The 18,197-nt window shown below is 36.9% G+C and overlaps 2 protein-coding genes across 11 annotated transcripts in view; one reads left to right on the forward strand and one right to left on the reverse strand.

Moving 5' to 3' along the window:
- The window catches only part of KLRG1 (killer cell lectin like receptor G1), a 341,170-nt gene that overhangs the window by 71,365 nt on the left and 251,608 nt on the right, over positions 1–18,197 (reverse strand). The gene's annotated exons all lie outside the window — the stretch shown is intronic.
- LOC131839089 (pregnancy zone protein-like) overlaps positions 1–18,197 on the forward strand; it is a 49,781-nt gene that overhangs the window by 4,233 nt on the left and 27,351 nt on the right. The window contains exons 3-14 of the mRNA XM_059186209.1: positions 370–523; positions 683–735; positions 1,451–1,471; positions 1,933–2,101; positions 3,336–3,420; positions 5,501–5,624; positions 7,261–7,375; positions 8,916–9,025; positions 11,163–11,324; positions 11,969–12,196; positions 13,585–13,648; positions 17,068–17,210. Coding sequence (XP_059042192.1) covers positions 370–523; positions 683–735; positions 1,451–1,471; positions 1,933–2,101; positions 3,336–3,420; positions 5,501–5,624; positions 7,261–7,375; positions 8,916–9,025; positions 11,163–11,324; positions 11,969–12,196; positions 13,585–13,648; positions 17,068–17,210 — 1,428 coding nt within the window. The remainder of the gene's footprint in view (positions 1–369; positions 524–682; positions 736–1,450; positions 1,472–1,932; positions 2,102–3,335; positions 3,421–5,500; positions 5,625–7,260; positions 7,376–8,915; positions 9,026–11,162; positions 11,325–11,968; positions 12,197–13,584; positions 13,649–17,067; positions 17,211–18,197) is intronic.

The following is an 18,197-nucleotide window of genomic DNA, read 5'->3' on the forward strand; positions in this document are numbered from 1 at the left end:
ATAGTTAAATGATACTGGCTTATTACCAATGATATAACACATAGTGTTGATGTTGACCAATGGAAAATAACATTTGATAATCATTTTAATGCCATCGTATTGCTGTGGAAATGAGAGCATGTTATTTCCTTCATGCCCATGACTGTTTGAAAAACTAGTTCCTTTCATTGCAGTGACATTTTCCCTTTAAATCAACAAAGTGTTACTGTTATGTTACATTAAACCTAAGAATCAATAAACCCAGGGACATAATTTTTGATTTATTCTTCCCTCGTTCTCTGGAACTGACCAGAGAAATAAGAAAGTCATGAAGGCTGAGACATTCAGAAGTGGGTCTACACAGATTTTTAGTTCTTTTCTACCTTCCAGCTTCCGGAGTTCCCGTCTTCCTCAGGGTTGATTACTGTGGAGGTGAAGGGGCCAACCCAGCAGTTCATAAAGAGGAAGACAGTGCACATCATGAAAGTAAACAGCCTTGTCTTTGTCCAAACAGACAAACCCATCTATAAACCGGGACAAACAGGTATCAGGAACCAAATCAGCAAGGGCCACTTTATGGGGCAGGTGTGTGGTTCCCTATTACCTTATTCTATAGTCATGAAAATCCAGGCACGTCGTTATCTGTGTTATTTACCCTCGATTCCCACTGGGTAGTTTAATGGGGAAAATCTCTATGTTTCAGTGAGATTCCGCATTGTCTCTGTGGATGTTAGTTTTCGCCCTTTGAATGACACGGTAAGTCTCATTACAGTGGATGCGTTTGGGGGAAATGGGAAATAATGTCAAGCCCATTTTTTTGCAGAACATGAGACCAATACAATCTCCTAAGAGTAACACTGCTGGCGAATAGTTCACCAACTGCATTGTTAAACTATTCAGTTGAAATTATCCTTTTTTTTAAAGATTTTATTTATTTATTTGACAGAGGGAGAGAGAGAGAGATCACAAGTAGGCAGAGAGGGGGCAACAGGCTCCCTGCTGAGCAGGGAGCCCGATACGGGGCTCGATCCCAGGACCCTGAGATCATGATCTGAGCTGAAGGCAGAGGCTTAACCCACTGAGCCACCCAGGCGCCCCAGTTGAAATTATCCTTTTAAAGATCCCAGTAATTTTTATTGAACAAAAGAAAGTAAGTGTGCTTGATTTCTTCCTTAGAGAAATGGAAACTTTCTCGGAGATAAATTTCATCTGCAAAATAATTTTATTTGGACATTTTTACCATAGCATAACTTTCCTCAATTGTACAATATTTCATAAAGGTAAAGTCATGACTTCTCAAGAGCTCTATGTCCCAAACTAAACATGTAAACCAAACTGAGGCACATTTCCTTGATTGGACAAGAAATAGACAGACTCACTCCTCTCATCTAGACAACATATCAGTGCGGATGAAATGGCTCTCTTGTTCTGACGTCTATCCCACACTCATACTATTTTTTTTTCTTTCCAGTTCCCAGTGGTTTATATTGAGGTAGGTAATATCTTATGCATCTCAGTTGGGATGAAGACTTACTACAAGTTATGTTCCATTGCCCCTTGCCACCCGTCTCCTCCCTTCCCACTAGCACTTCACCAAAACTAAACAGATTTCTCTATCTATCTTCAATCCTTTGGAGAGTGGAAAAGATGTAAATGAAGGGGAAAAAAATCCCCTGAAGACTATACAAGTTCATGACCTTCCAATATTTCTGACCAAATTGGATATGCATAATTTCACAAAGAGATATTGCGATCTGGAATATCTCAGAGCTGGTAAACTTGCTGCCCTTTGCTCAGTGTGGAATTCCTAGAAAACTTGGCTCAGTACGTTTGGTATCAACTTCACAACCATCTCTTACCCAACTCCCAATGTGTCCTCCCTAAAAAGCTTTTCCCCTACTCAGATTATGTATTTCAGTTGTTTCTATGAACTCATAGTATTTTTATCTATAGAATCCCAAGAGGAACCGAATTTTCCAATGGCAAAGTCTCAGACTACAAGGAGGACTCAGCCAGCTGTCCTTCCCACTCTCAGTGGAGCCCACGCTGGGTGCTTATAAGGTCAAGCTTCAGAGGGAGTCAGGGGAAGAAATAGAGCACCCCTTCGAAGTGAATGAATATGGTAAGAATTCTGCCTTTCTCCAAGACATTTATGACATTACTTAAGAGTTTAGGAGTTTTGACACATAGGTATAGGCAAAAATCTAACAGATAATAGTTGGAAATTAGCAAGTTTTTTTTTTTACTTTTTCCAAATATTCACTAAGAATCTTTCATCTACTATCTTATTTAATCCTTGTATCAACCATCTGAGGCAGATACTCTATGGTCTCCATTTTACAAATGAGTACATACTAGAACAGTTAGGAATTTACCGAAATTAGAGAGCCAGTTAGAGGTAAGAGAGATTTTAATAGGTCTATTACCTTATTCAAACCAAAATAGTTAACCAATGTAACATAGATCTGCATCATCTGTTGATCTGTATCTTATACCTCTATGATCTACACCTAGACTACTCTAATCAAAATGGTGAGACATTCAAGCCATCTTATTAGTTATCAGCCATGTGGATTTTCTCATGAAAATGAAGTATTTCATGCCATGGATGAAGAGATTGCTCACAAAAACATCATTCCCCAAATTCACCGGAACTGCTATGAGGATTATAGAACAGGGATATATTACAGGAACAGCGAGCCTTACACACCTGTGAGAGAGGATGGGAAAGTAAGGGTCCAGGAGGAGGAGCTAGATCATAGGAAATGAATAACTAGTTCTCCTGAACCATGGGTGAGGAGGAATAAATTAGCACCTTCCAGGGTACCTTCAGATTCCAAAGTGGACCACCAAGGGAAACCAACAGAAGAATCTATGGAACACTGGATGTATCTGTTCTTCGTATCTACCACTTCTTTATTTCTGTAATAAGTGTCTGGTGGTGGGTCTGGGGACTCTTTTAGTCAGCAGGACAAGCAGCTGGGAAGAACTGGACACAGAGGGAAAGAATAAAGACAAATTGGAATTTCCTCACCTCTCTGTACCTGCCACCACATCGAACTAATCATCATGATCTTCAGAGACTAACAATGCTGCTTTCTTTCCATCTTTAAGTCTCAACCAAGTTCAAAGGGGATTTTAGGAAATGTAGTGCCAGCGTATAGATAAACATGGTACAAGGACCCACGACCATAATTACATTTCTGTGGTCAGTAGAGGCCTTGCAGCTTCGTAATGTAATTGAAATCAGTTCACGTGCTTCGATGTTATAAGGTTCTGTAATAAAATCATTTGAAATACTCACAAGATATCCTGCCCACCCACATTCACCTCTTTCTTCCTTCTGTTGACAACAGTTTTGCCCAAGTTCGAGGTCCAAGTGAAAATGCCCAAGACTATCAGTTTTCTAGATGAAGAATTTACAGTATCTGCCTGTGGCATGTGAGTTACATTTTTTCATCCATTTTGATCTCCCTACTCTATGTTCATTGCAATTAATCGTTACCGGACTTCCAAGTATTTTAATTAGAGAATGACTTTCTCTCCAGGATACCTGAGCTCCAGTTAGAGAGCAGGGATGGCAGCATAAGACACTCTTACTACTACAAACAAAAGCATTTACAGAACACCTAAAATGTGCCAGAAAATGTTTTAAGTGCCTTGTGAGATGGGGGTAGTTCTCCCTAATTTGCAAATAAGGAGCTATAACACATGGGGGATAGAAAACTTGTTCAAGTCAATGGAGGACTAGAATTTAACTCCAGCAGTCTGGTTCCAGACCCTCAACTCTTCACCCTACAATTGCCTCTGCAGTTAAAAAAAGAAAATCTAGTTTCATGAAACATTCTACATGCCAAACACTGTTCCAAACTGAACACAGGACATCCAGCTCAAGCTCATGCTCATGTTCATAACCTCTGTGTTATTCTGTCTCCTATGATCCCCATTTTCCTATTGCTCACAATTTCATAAACTATGGAAAATTAGGGGGGGAAACGAAGCAGACCTTCTTAAATAGATATACAGATATATAATGTAGAATTTAAAAGACGTGTCATAATTATTTCCCTGATTGCATTTTAGTTCAATAGAATATTCTCCATTTGCACACCTCATCTCTTGCTTTTGAAAACAGTGTGGGGATCATATTTTCATCTTTCTTACCAGTTTTGATGCTTCAGATTTTTCCAACAGAAGGGAAAGCCCTTTGAGTGACACTTAAAGGTAACATTCAAACAAAGTGAGATACAGTAAGTGACTTACTGCTTTATCAGCCCTCCTAGAAATTAGCGGGGAAGAAACCTTAAAAAGGGGAGGATCAGGGTCATCGAAGCCAAAACTCATCTACCTCACAGTTTGGACCAAAGCAATAGGTCTCAAACTTAGGTGGACATCAAAATCTATGGAGGTAATTGGTTAAAATGTAGATTGCTTGACCCCCATATCTAAAGATTCCAACATAAATCTGAGGAAGGATTCTGGACTCTGAATCTCAATATATACATCAGGTAATCTCAATGTAGGTGGTCCGTTAAGCATAGACTGAGAAACAATGGATGAAGTTTGGCTTCCCATCATGTCTTACTTCACTCAGCCTGCTATGACAAAATACCACAGAATGGGTAGTTTATAAACAACAGAAATTTATTAGTCTTAGTTCTAGAGGTTGAGACATCTAAGATCAAGGTGCCAGCGTGGTCACGTTCTGGTGAAGGTTCTCTCTAATTCATAGCTGGTGCCCTCTTGGCATGTTCTCTTAGAGCAGAAGGGGCCATAAAAGAACATAAAAGGAGCTTCTTTTATAAAGGGACCAATCACATTCATGAAGGCTCCAGCCTCACTATCTAAGCACCTCTTAAAGAACTCATCCCCTAAAACTATCATCCTTGGCGTTTAAGACTTCCACATATACATGTAGGGGGGATGCAAACATTCAGACCAGACCATAGCATATCCTTCCATTAGATGTAGCAGAATCAGACTAAGTCATTGTGATTCTCTTCATTTATAACAGATATATATGTAAGTAATGCTTTTGAATATTTAAATTCCCATTTCACTTCTCATTTATCCTCTTAAAATACATACGAATTAGGGAAGATTTAGAAATACCCTGTCTACATATCCTTACATTTTCCCCTAAAACAACTTGGTTCTTGTCAAAGCTGGAATTATAACCTAGATCATCTGATGGCAGGGAAAGAAGGAAATAAGATAGTCTTATAGTAAAACCTCAACTGAAAGGGAGGAAAGATCTGAGAAACACTACATTGTTAATTTCCCCTTTAGAGGTGTTTCAAAGAAGATTCAGTAAGTATTTTCTCTTGGAGTTGTAGACGTAGGTCAACTTAGATAATTAAGACCTAGTCTCAGAATAAGTGCTCCTGAAGTACAAATGATACGTAAGGAAATATAATTGTTATATGACCGAGATGGATGTATGAGGGGATCAAATCACGTGAAAAAATATAGGAGTTGTTTATATCAAATATTCTTTTGTGTAACTGCTTTACTGTTATAGATACACATATGGAAAGCCTGTCTCTGGTCTGGTGACAATTAATGTATGCAGAAAACACTCACAATTCCATTCGACCTGCCATGGAAGACATTCACAAAGTATCTGTGAAGAATTTGGTCAACAGGTATGTGGAAACCATCCTCCCCAGACGCTAACACCAGATCTTGTTTTCTCATGGATTATAATGCAAGAAAGAATATCATACAAAAAAATATATAATATTGTATGGTGAAAACAGTACAACAGAAAGTAGTGTGGAGTAATGGAAACATTGTAAGATTGTCTGGTAATGCTTGGAGCCCACTGGAGAGTTGAGTTCATGAATTTATACTTTTATTTATTTGGTCAGTTTTGTAACTTCCTTCTGAGAGCAATCAGCATGCCAGGTGTAAAGGCATAAAATAATATGGAAGTATCCAAAGTTTGCCTTTCTCAAGCAGATAATAGAAAAAGAATGTGACTGATGTTAAGAATTTGGTTAGTGGGAGGGGGCAACTGATTGCTCAGCTGGAAGAGCCTACTACTCTTGAATGCAGGTTCATGAGTTCCAGCCCCCTGTTGGGTGAAGAGCTTACTTAAAAATTTTTTTTTTGGTTAGTGGAAGAATCAAATGACATGCTATGGAATCTAAACTTCATATGGAAGAATAAAAAGATAACATAAAAGTCCAGGGAGTGGCAGTGAGTGGGAACTCTAAAGGTATGGAAAAGAAAGTGACCAAAGCTTCAGAGAGGGTCGCCTGGGTGGCTCAGTCAGTTTAGCACCCAACTCCTGCTTTCAGCTTGGGGAATCATCTTGGGATGGTGGAATCGAGCCCCACTTTGGGCACCATGCTGGGTGGGGAGCCTGCATAAGATTCTCTCTCCTTCTCCTCTGCCTCTTCCCCAACCCACCATACTCCTCCTCCTAGACTCATGCGTGCTTGCCCTATTTCTCTTAAAACAAACAAACAAACAAAAAACATGCAGAGAGCAAATGAATGAAACGCTTATTTTGACAAATAAACATCAGTAAGAAAGATAAACATGAGAGAAAGTAGTTGCCAAAACTCTAATATATCAAGGACGCAGGAATTAATTTTTACTTTCAAGTGAATACATTAAAAAATGATTAAGTAAATTATAAGTAAATATAGGTACATTAAATATGCTTAAGCTTTATTATGCAATGCATATTTTCATGTAAATAAGTAAAAAAAAATGAAAACAAATCTTTCTTAAGATGTGGTTCCCAATGTTTAGTTTGGAAATCTAATGACCGTAATGATTCATCTATTCAGAGAATATATATGTTTTTAGTAATGTCCTAGGCATAGAGAAATACAGCCAAGAAAATGTAATCCTTAGTTGAGGTGTAGATGAAGACGAAGATGATCGCAGAGGAAGTGTTGTGTCTGAGCTGTGTTTAGAAGAGCAGTAACTGTTAGGCATGATAAGAATGGAAGAAAAAGAATGTTATCACTTGGGGAACTATGTATGCAGAGAGATTTCGATGGCACATTTGGAAACCAGTTAGTTTATTTGGAAGAGACAGGATAGACTTTCAGAAGAGAAGGAGGAAGGGAAAGGTGGGCAATGAGTAACTCAACGGTTAATGAAGACATCTGATGCCATTTTTGGCTTGGGAAAGGATCAGCACCTACAAGATGGTGAGAACTTTTGTAAAATTTCCTTTGCCAATGAAAAACATTCACAGGTTGGTAAATGACTTTTTTTGACGGCAAACCAGAGGACCCAGAAACTCTCTTTCTTCCTCTTCAGGCAGACAGTGAAGGCTGTTTCACACAACTCGTGAAGACTAAAGTATTCCAGCTGAGACAGAAGGGGTATGACATGAGCATACAAGTGGAAGCCAAAGTCAAAGAAGACGGAACAGGTTCATGTGATTTTGAAATATTTATTATTTCATTAATCCACCGATATATTAAGCATTTTTCAAATGCCCATTCCATGTGAAACACTTTGTAGTTTCTGGGGACTATAAAATAACACAGTCCTTCCTGTTAGGGATCTAGAAATCTAAAAAGAAATTACTTAGAGGTATGCATATGTGTATATGTATATACGCTTATATGAATATATTTATAACCATAACAAAATTTCCATGAGCAATGGAAAAACTAAAGCCCAAATGAATATGAAAAGAGAGAATTAATTCTTCTATAGAGATAAAGAAAGTTTATAAAGTACCACATGAGCTGATTTATGTAAAATGGCTAAAATTTTGAAAGCTCGTGAGGGACTGAGAACACATGATTCACATAAAGCAAATGTGTTTGGTCTCAGAAGAATCTGAAAACATAAGTTGGAGCTAAGGTGTGTAAAAAAGTAAATCGTGTGCTACAAAGATTAGACTGTATTATGAAAAACCTTGGATATTGGCAGATAAATTCAAAGAGATGTTCTAAATAAACTGATTTTTGAAAATATAATTCCAAAAGACACAAAGAGGACAGGCTAGAGGAAGCGATTTGAAGAGGTTACAATGGGATACATCAGATTCCTGTCCTAAATTCTTTCAAAGATGACGAATCTGGGACCTGGGAAATGGAAATGCCACTCACTAAGATTAGGAGTAGATGAGAATGTGTCAAAGATAATCAATTATAATCTGGAATATCCAGATAGAAGTTGACTCATTCTGCTTTAAAAATAATTTTAAAGGAAAACCAGAGCAAAATCAAGACCAGAAATGTAAATCTGAAACAAGTCCCATTGTATCTATTTCCTCCTAAGAGTAAGTGCATTTATTCTGAAAGTGAACTCACTTAACATTGCCAAATAGGAGCCAGAGACAAACAAAGAGAGAGTCTCCAAGGACAGAAACAACTACATTGAGGACATAGTGTCAAATAAACCAGCTATAATAAAAATAGAAGTCATAGAGATGGGGGGAAACAATAAAGCTTTAGATGATGAAGCCCAAACACAGACTACACTTCACTTATGGAAAGACACTCATGGAAAGACACCAGGTGTTGGCTATACGGGAAGAGCCATACAGTGACAAGAAGGGTCTTGCTGGGGAAGTAGTTTGTGATAGACATTTAAGTATATTTTGAAGCCAATGTGAAAACTCATGTTGCATGCAAAAAGTCATGGGGAGAGGGGAGGGATCTGGGAGACACAGAAACGAAAATGGAGCAAGCTCATGGAGGACATGGGAAGAACCTAAGAACATGGATGCAACAGGTAAGATACCTGTGAAACCAGAGGAACTGGGAAATTAGATATAAACTTTTGTATGAAAGTGAAGCTACTGTCAAGTCGATTGTATTTTCTAGGTGTGAAAAATTCTGGAAAGGGTAAGAAATAGAATAGAGATAGTACTTTGCTGTGATGAAGTGAGGCTGGGGTGGGTGTGAGAGGCGAGTGGAATCTAAAGAACAATTAAACTTCACTTTTTTCTTTTTCAGAGTTGGAATTAACTGGACATGGATCGTGTGAAATCACAAATACTTTAAGCAAACTGAAATTTACAAAAGCGGATACACATTACAGGCATGGGCTCCCTTTTTGGGGGCAGGTAAAATAATTTCTCAAGGGAATCATAACTTCTATAATTTGGGGGATGTGGACTTTAAGAAAACAAATTTTTAGGGTGCCTGGGTGCCTCAGTGGGTTAAGCCGCTGCCTTCGGTTCAGGTCATGATCTCAGGGTCCTGGGATCAAGTCCCGCATCGGGCTCTCTGCTCAGCAGGGAACCTGATTCCCCCTCTCTCTCTCTCTGCCTGCCTCTCCATCTACTTGTGATTTCTCTCTGTCAAATAAATAAATAAAATCTTTAAAAAAAAAGAAAACAAATTTTTATACCACAAAAGTAAAATTGATTATAAAAATATTTATTTAGAATGAGGAAAGAAATTATAGCCAATGACAAACTTAAAAGGCGAATACCATCACATCCAGAAAAACAAAGCACGCTTTTACTAGTTTACTTCCTAACACACCTCTATAATCCATTTCTCCTGTGTAGTTTGGCTGCATACTTTTTGATTGCCTCTTTATAAACAATGATTTTGTAATATAATCTTTAAAGATATTTCCTCATCTAGATTTTTTCTATTGCTAGTTTTTAAAAGTTTTTCTTAGCTTCAAAGCTCAATATTGGTAACTATTGATAAGTTTCCAGACTGATATCCAACCTAGTGAACTCCCAGTTTTCTGTTGTATAAGAGATATAGGTTACTAGCCATTGTAAATTTCCTTTTTTAGTATCTTGGAATGGACAGTTGATAGGCGATTGACAGTTGATAAGCAATTGGGAGATGATAGGCAAAATCTCTTTGTCAACTGGGACATTCCTAAGTATGTCACAGTTAATAACATTATGAATTTTCTATTTTCTTCATTTATTGCAGCATTTTGTATCAAATAGACAAGAGATTAATAAATGTATAGATAGATATGTTGGGGCAGGGCCATTTTGGATCAAGAGAAGAACGTGAGGAAACCGAGGACTTAAAATGAATATGACTTGGCCAGAAATTTAAGAGAGGGGAGAACGACCAGGGCTCTAGGTATTAAACAGCTTTTAAAAAGCAGAGAACTAGGAGTGTGACTGACTGAGGTAGAAGACAGACTAACTGGATTGGCTGGATAGCTGTAGGTAAGCCAGAGCAGATCTTGAGGGCCTTTTAGGTTACGTTCAGAATTTTGGACTGAGAAGTTACTGAAGGATTGAAGGAGAATAACATGAACGTTTACTCAGGCTGTAGGAAGAATGGTTTGAAGTAAGCCTGAAGCAGCAAGAGGGTGAACTGTATAAGGTTAAATAAAAAGCTATTGGAAATTGGGTAGGGAAAAAAGATTGTGTTTTGTTGGCTGAGAAAAGAGGTAGAGCTAAGATAAAAACAAAGCCTTTATTTGGGGCCTAAGACTTGCAATGCAGAAAACATGGATTTCGGCTGCAGCTCAAATAGCGGCTCCCTGTCCCCAAGAACCAATAACAAGGGTTTTTGAAGACAAGAGAATTCTTGGACACGTAATTCAAATGGAGTTTTGATTGGTGCTGTTGGCAGAAAAATAATCTCGACTGACTACAATTGGTTGCTAAGGCTACCACCGAGTAAAAGCTTCTGCAGCAGGTTGCAGGTGTTTCTGTGAGTTTGGGCCCAGTTCAAAAGTTCATGGGTCCTCTGGTGAGGATGTCAGAAGGCCCATCTCCTTAATGGCCTCCCAGCTCCATTGGAAACCCCTTGATAAGTGATCTCATTTTATTTCACCTGAAACAGGTTTAACTGAGATAGAAATCAATGAAGTGTGTTTAACAGAGTAAGAGATAGCACTTGGCCATGGGTTAGCATGAGTCAGTGAAGGAGAGAAAATGATTTTTTAAAAGGCCCTTGATATTGCTGCATAACCTATGGGATGGATAAAAGCACCACATACCGAGACAGAGAACCCTGGGAATGAAGAAAATAGGGAAGGGTGATACCCTGAGTCCATTTTTTGGATATTATCAATTGTTTTGTGCTCACAGAATACTTATATAGGAATGTTGAAAAGAAAAATAGTTTATAGCCCAGAAAACAAATCTTATTTTCAGACTGATTCTAAGATCTTCAGTCAATGACAGCGGCCACGGGGTCAAGAGGTGAACGCAACTGAAAGGGTAAGATGTCATTGCTATGTAACACCAGCTATCATTTCCACACTTCTAGGTTCTTCTTGTGGATGAGAAGGATCAACCAATCCCCAATAAAGCTGTAAGCGTCAATGTGGATGTGACTGCGTACCATTCCATCCTTACCACAGATGAGCACGGTCTGGTGAACATTTCCATTGATACCACCAACTTCATATCTTCTTCCTTTACAATTAGGGTAAGTGGGAAGGGGCATCCAGGACTACAGAGAGATTGCTGAGGTCACATGATTTAAGGATATATGGGGAGCATGTAAATTCTAGGGAGAAAAGAAATGGCAGTAAAGAGTAAAATAGAAATTAAGCAATTTGGAGACCTAAATTATAAGAAATCACTATTTGTCAAAAAACTTTGGCTTTAGAGAGACTCCGTTTGTGGAATGGTCTAGCTTCAGAAAACACATATTAGATCATCTTGATTGATCTTTGACTCCTTGATTCTTGATTCCCTTGTAAAATTCTATATTTTTACAATTTTATTACAGATTAGATTTTGTTTGGTTTCTTTGGCGTACTGCCATTTTTTGCTTCCTGTAAAAAATTTAAATATCTTTATGTAGTTTATAGGCATAAGGGTATTAAGGAAAATAACTGATCTTGATTGTGAGTGAATATGATCTACCAAAATGGTATAGAACAACCTTATATAAATTTACGGAAAAGGCACTCACAGATTATGCTTTATTTGGGAAAGCAGATTATGACGGAACCAAATAAGCACGGTTCACATAAAATCTTCAGTAAACGACTCTTCAGAGTGACGAATATATACATAATGTACATTAACCAATAGCCTTTCTAAGACCTTTATTCTTTCCACCAGGTCACTTACAAACAAAGTAACCGCTGTTTTGATAACTGGTGGCTTGAAGAAGTTCATACAGAAGCACAGCACACTGTAAAGCATATTTTCTCCGCAAGCAATAGCTATGTTCACCTTGAACTTTTCACTGGTACCATGGCCTGTGGACAAATCCAGGATATACGGGCACACTACATCCTGAATGGACAGATCCTGAAGGATGAAAAACAATTAACCTTCTACTATTTGGTAAGAGTGGAAACCACTGTAGCTCTTCCTAAATGTGTAAACGCCAAAATGATTGAATTCCTATCTAAGTAATGCTTTTGTAAGATATCAGAATAAACCCTTTTTTGAAGAAAAGCTGCTTCCTAATAAAATTCTTAATGCTTTAATTGCTTATTTATGTTCTGGTCTCTACAGAAACATTTAGTTTTTATGAGTTCCAATGGAAAACTATTGAATGAGAGGAAAAATCAGAAACTTAATCAAGAGGAAGTAAAAATTATAAACTTTGAGACACTTGTTTGGATTAGTTGGTGGTTAAGCACCCAAGTTGCAATTGGTCTCAGCTCAGGTCTTGATCTCAGGGTTTCAAGTTCATGCCTCATGCTGGGCTTGCATTGCACAAAGAGCCTACTTTCTTTTTTCTTTTTTTTTTCAGTGTTCCAAGATTCATTGTTTATGCACCACATTCAGATTTTTAGGATCCTACTTCAAAAAAAAAAATACTTCTGGAAAATACTCAATTTTGACAATAATTGGGGAAGTGGGAAAAAGAACAATAAAGCAGTAACATTTTACACACATAAAGCTTCTAAATAGACTACAAAGTTCATGACTAGTGCCATCGCAGGGGGAAAAGGGCATTGACAGGCATATTATAAATTGGGATGATGCTTCTGAGAGCGATAAACCTATTTGTATCCCAAGACATAAAATAAGATCTAAAGTTGGTAGTTATTCAAATAAGTCATTCTAAGAAAAAAAGTTAATGTGTGGGAAATTCTATATAGGAACATTAACTATAAATAATATTTTTTAAAATTCTGTGAAAAAGTAAAAAAAAAAGACAATAAAAATCTTAGTTTTATTTCTTCCTAGTTCTGTGATCCTGGGCACTTTATATAATCCTTATTTGTACAGACAAATGTCAATCATCTTCCCTGAATACTAGGGATGAAATTTAAATCTATTTCATGGGAATATTGTGCACACTAAATAAAATCCGAAAACCAAATTATTTTGTTCAATGCCTGGCACATAGAAATTATCATATATTTAGTTTTTTAACAATACAGAATACCAACATTTATTTTATATCTGCCTTTACTGTATATTACTTTGTGTATTTCTAAAATATTTGTTGAAAGGACATGTAAACTTGAAGTACTGATATTCAAGATAAATAGCAAACATTAAGTAAAGTACTAAAACATTACAAATGTTATTTATGGTGTTACCGTTATTCATGGTGTATAACTATACATATAGAAAAATGCTGAAAGAGAACTTGAGTATTTGAAACTTCAGGGTTGGAGTTGTGAAATAATTTACTTCTCTCTTTTGAATACACTTATGTAAGTTTAATATGTGTGTGCCCTTTAGAATGATAATGGATATATTTCTCTACTCAGATCAAAGCAAGAGGAAGCATCTCTCAATCGGGAACCCACGTGTTATCCATTGAACAAGGAGACAGTAAGTACTTCCAGGGTTTCCGGGGTTTTTTTCTCGCATATACTCAATCCTGAACATTGTAGCAAGATGGAGTTATTTTCACATCTTATATTTTACATGTACAGTTTATGGAGATTATGGTGACCAACCTTCTTCCATCAACCAAAGATGAAGAAGTTAATATAAAAAGATAGTGTACTAGGTTCATTTTAGTCTGTTTAGTATTTTCTTCATTTTATAGCATTTCTATATTTTAAATTTTATTCCTAAAGTAAAATATACTCATTTTATAAGTAAATGTCTCAAAACACATAAAATAATTTGAAAGCACAGAAAATCACCAAAGAAAAATCTTACTGTGTAGGTCTTTGTGTATTCATTTCCTATTGTTACTGTATTAGATTGCCACCCACTCTCTGGCTTAAAACCACGCAAATTTATCAGCTTACGTCTTTGGTCAGACATCTCCCTAGGCTAATATCAGGGTGTCGGTAGGATTGCATGCCTTCTGGAGCTCTAAGGAATTAATTATCTGTTTCCTTGCCCAAGGACCTCTTGCTTCCCTTGGTTTCTGTCTCCAATGCCAGAAGTACATCATCTTCAAACTCTCTCTTGCTTTTCTGCCCCCTCTTTAAAGGTCTCTGTGATGACATTGGGCTCACTTCGTTAACCCAGGATCATCTTCGCATCTCAAGGTCCTTAAATTATTCACATTTGCCAAGTCCCTTTTGCTAATAACATAGCACATAGATGTTTTTGAGATTATGCTGTCTTTTGGAGACATTAGTCTACATATCCAAACTGCCCTCTGGCCCCAAAGAGTCGCATCCATCCCGTATACAAAATCCATTCATCCAATTCCACCAACCCTAAAAGACTCAATCTCTTATAGCATTTACTCAAGTCCAAAAGTCTCATATAAGTTTCATCAGCTCAAAAGGCCCAAAGAACATCATCTCAATTATCTAAATTAGGTACTGGTGAGGCCTTGGGTATAATCCTTCCCAGGATGACAAAGAAATTTTGAAAGGAGCTGGGAAAATAACATTAGGTTTCAAGATACTGCTTTTTCTGCATCTTACCGGTATCTGCACAACATCTTCATTTATGCTTGGTTCAAAACCTTTTCAGGGGTATCTGGGTGGCTCAGTGGGTAAGCTCCCACCTTCAGCTCAGGTCATGATCTCAGGGTCCTAGGATTGAGGCCCATACAGGGCTCTCTGCTCATCAGGGAGCCTGCTTTCCCCTCTTTTTCTGCCTGCCTCTCTGCTTACTCTCTCTCTCCCTGTTTCAAATAAATAAATAAAATCTTAAAAAAAAAAACATGATTTTTTTTCAAATTTCCCTATGAATGTCTACTTTGGACTATGGGAGATTCATAAAATAAATATGTTATTTAGTTTCTAAATATTGAGATTTTTTTCAGAATTTTTCTTATTGATTTCTCATTTAATGCCATTATGATCATTTCTTTTAAATTTACTGAGACGTGGGGAGCCTGGGTTGCTCAGTCAGTTAAGTTTCTGATACTTGATTTCAGGTCAAGTCATGATCTCATGGTCATGAGATCAAGCCCCATGTCAGCTCTGCACTCAGTGCAAAGTCTGTTTAGGATTCTCTCCCCCAATTCCCCTGTTCAGGCATGCTCTAAACAAACAAGCAAATAAATAAATAAATAAATAAATAAATAAATGCCGTCCTTTAAAAATTAAAAAAGATAAATTTACTGAGACACATTTTATGGCCCCAAATATGATCTCCCTTGGTAAATGTTAACATTTCTATTCTTTTGCTCAGAAGTAGAGTGTGTTCTAAATGTCATTTAAGTCAAGTTGGTTCAGAGCATTTCTATATCTTAGACCATACTTTCCTTCTGGATTTTCTTGAATCATCTCCATCTCTTGATGAAAGAAAAATTAACTTTCTAAAAAGGGTCTGTTACAAAAAGATGAGTACATTTGGTCTATTTATTGGTTACATGTCCCGAGTCTAAATCTCATAAGTAGCTTCCCTTTTTTCTATTCATTTGAATAATGACAAGCTATCATTTTACTAAGAGAAAATAAAAATAAAATAAAAACTTTTTATTGACAGAGCATATTTAGAGAGATCAAAAACCTCATTTACCCAAAATGGGTCAGAATATCCAGGATAAATTGAAGAATACATGTTACAAAGGTTAAAAAGTGTTTGTCTTTTGTCTTTGAACTCCCATTTATTCTACTAGTCCTTGGCACACACTGGGTATGAACTAAATATTTTTAAACTAATTCATTAATGAAGGCTGGATATCTCTTTGTTTATAATTTGTGATAGCTAAACTTCATTTGAGGTTTATATATTTGAACTATCCTTGATGAAAACTGAATTGGAAGGTAATATATTTTCCTATTTTCATAGAGTTCAATATTAAGACTTTTGGATAAAAACATTCATAAAATATGGCCCATGCTCTCAAGATGCTACGTTACTTATGAGCTCCTTGTATGGTTTTAGTACTATCGTTTCAAATTATTTTATTGAAGTATAATTAACACAATGTTATATTAGTTTCAGGTGTACAATATATTGAGATGACAATTCTATACATTACTCAGTGCTCACCTTGAGAAATATAGTCACCACCTATCACCATGCAATGTTATTACAGTATTATTGACTGTATTCCCTGCCTGGTACTACTCAGCCATAAAGGAAAAAAGCATGAGATCATGGCACGTGAGACAACATGGGTGGACCTAAGTCAGAAGTTTCAAATTTATTTTGACCCTGTGGTTTCTGCGTATTTTCACCACAAACTGTCCTCAAATTTTCTATAGATAGAGGACAGCTACAATTTTTAAAGCATTTTATGCTACACAGAATTTAGGACATTTATGAAAGAATTAAGTGGGTATGTCCTATAAGCACTATGTCCACACACAGAAAGAAAGCACCGAGATAAATACAGGGACCTCTCTGATAAAAATCAGAGACACAGCTGGTTTTGTATGGTACTATTTGTACTTGTATCTCTGCAGTATTGAGAACGGCCTGAAGGTAAACCCTGGGCTGCATTCTTTGAATTATCCTCATGCCTATGACAGGAATTGTGTTGATCTGGATCATAAATAGAGATAATTAAATGTCTAGACGTTCTTCTCTCTTGACTTCTTTATTAAACAATCTTTTTATTTTTTAAATTTTAAAACAAAATTGTGCATTAAATGTTTTTCTCTACTTAAGCAAAGGAAATGAACAATTTATCCTACATCCTTAAGAAAAACTGTTATTGGTGCAGCATGTCAGCATATGTGCACAATGGTACACATGCACGTCTTCTCTTACTTTAGTGTGCTCCAAATGTGAGTAAGTTAAATAATTGGAGAGCCTCCTCTTCCTCAAGTTGAGAACTCTTCCCTCTTCCTAACCAATTATCCTGGACTTTCTTTATTCTCCAGGGAAAGGGGTATTTTCCTTCTCGTTTCGAGTGGACTCAGACATTGCTCCTGCCGCCCAGTTGCTGGTTTATGCCATTTTACCCAATGGAGAAATTATTGCCGATACTGAGAAACTCGAGATTGAAAACTGTTTTGCCAATAAGGTGGGTCTTTTGTGCAAGCAGTTTTTTATTCACCTCCCTTTTTGAAGTATGGAAAAGAAGGAAATTGTGTCTGCTTTTAAAACTACTGTGTAGGGTTCCTAAAACATCCTCTGATGGACCTCCAAAGGCCAACAGTGATGTCATACCGTGCCTGAGAGGGTTAGTGAAGACATCCAAAGCAGGTGGTCATAAACACGATGTTGTAAAAATTTCTTGTTTTATCTTGAAATGCATGTGGAATCCAAAATATGTTCTCTTATAAAGCTTATTTTTGCAGTGTTTTGTGCCCTAAATTTTCAATTAGAAATGATGCTTCCCAAGGATGTGTCAATTTACCCCACCATACCCCCACCAAGTACACATTCATGTACTATCACAGAAGCCAGTAACTCACTGTGAGTTAAATTCTGATATTACAGAACAGAGGTGTATGTATGTGGTCCATGTTGAGAAAAATAGCCTGGGCTCTCTAAAAAGGACCACAGCAGTAAAATCAAACATATTTTCAAATGGGATCTTATATTTCCAAAGAATACACTGTTGTAATAAGAAGCCCACTGAAATATAAATAAGATTTATCCCAAGAGAATTTCATGCTGTAACTGTAACATTAACAATCAGATAACATTCACTGACTTCACATATATTTTTTATAGTATACCTAGATGGGCACCTGGGTGGAAGCAAGCCCCGCATCGGGCTCTCTGCTCAGCAGAGAGCCTGCTTCCCCATCTTTCTCTGCCTACCTCTCTCCCTACTTGTGATTTCTCTCTGTGTCAAATAAATAACTAAATCTTTTTTTTAAAGAAAAAAAAAAAAAAAATATATATATATATATATATATATATATATAAACTCTTTAACATGAGGTTTTTGGAGATTGAAACTGCATTATAGCAACTGAACATTTCTGCAAGGAAAACTGTATTAGAGTAACCTTTTTAAATATTTAATGATCCACATAAACAATGATCCAAAAAAATACTC

This window comes from Mustela lutreola, chromosome 8, assembly GCF_030435805.1.
Source record: "Mustela lutreola isolate mMusLut2 chromosome 8, mMusLut2.pri, whole genome shotgun sequence".
NCBI classification, from domain to species: Eukaryota; Metazoa; Chordata; class Mammalia; order Carnivora; family Mustelidae; genus Mustela; species Mustela lutreola.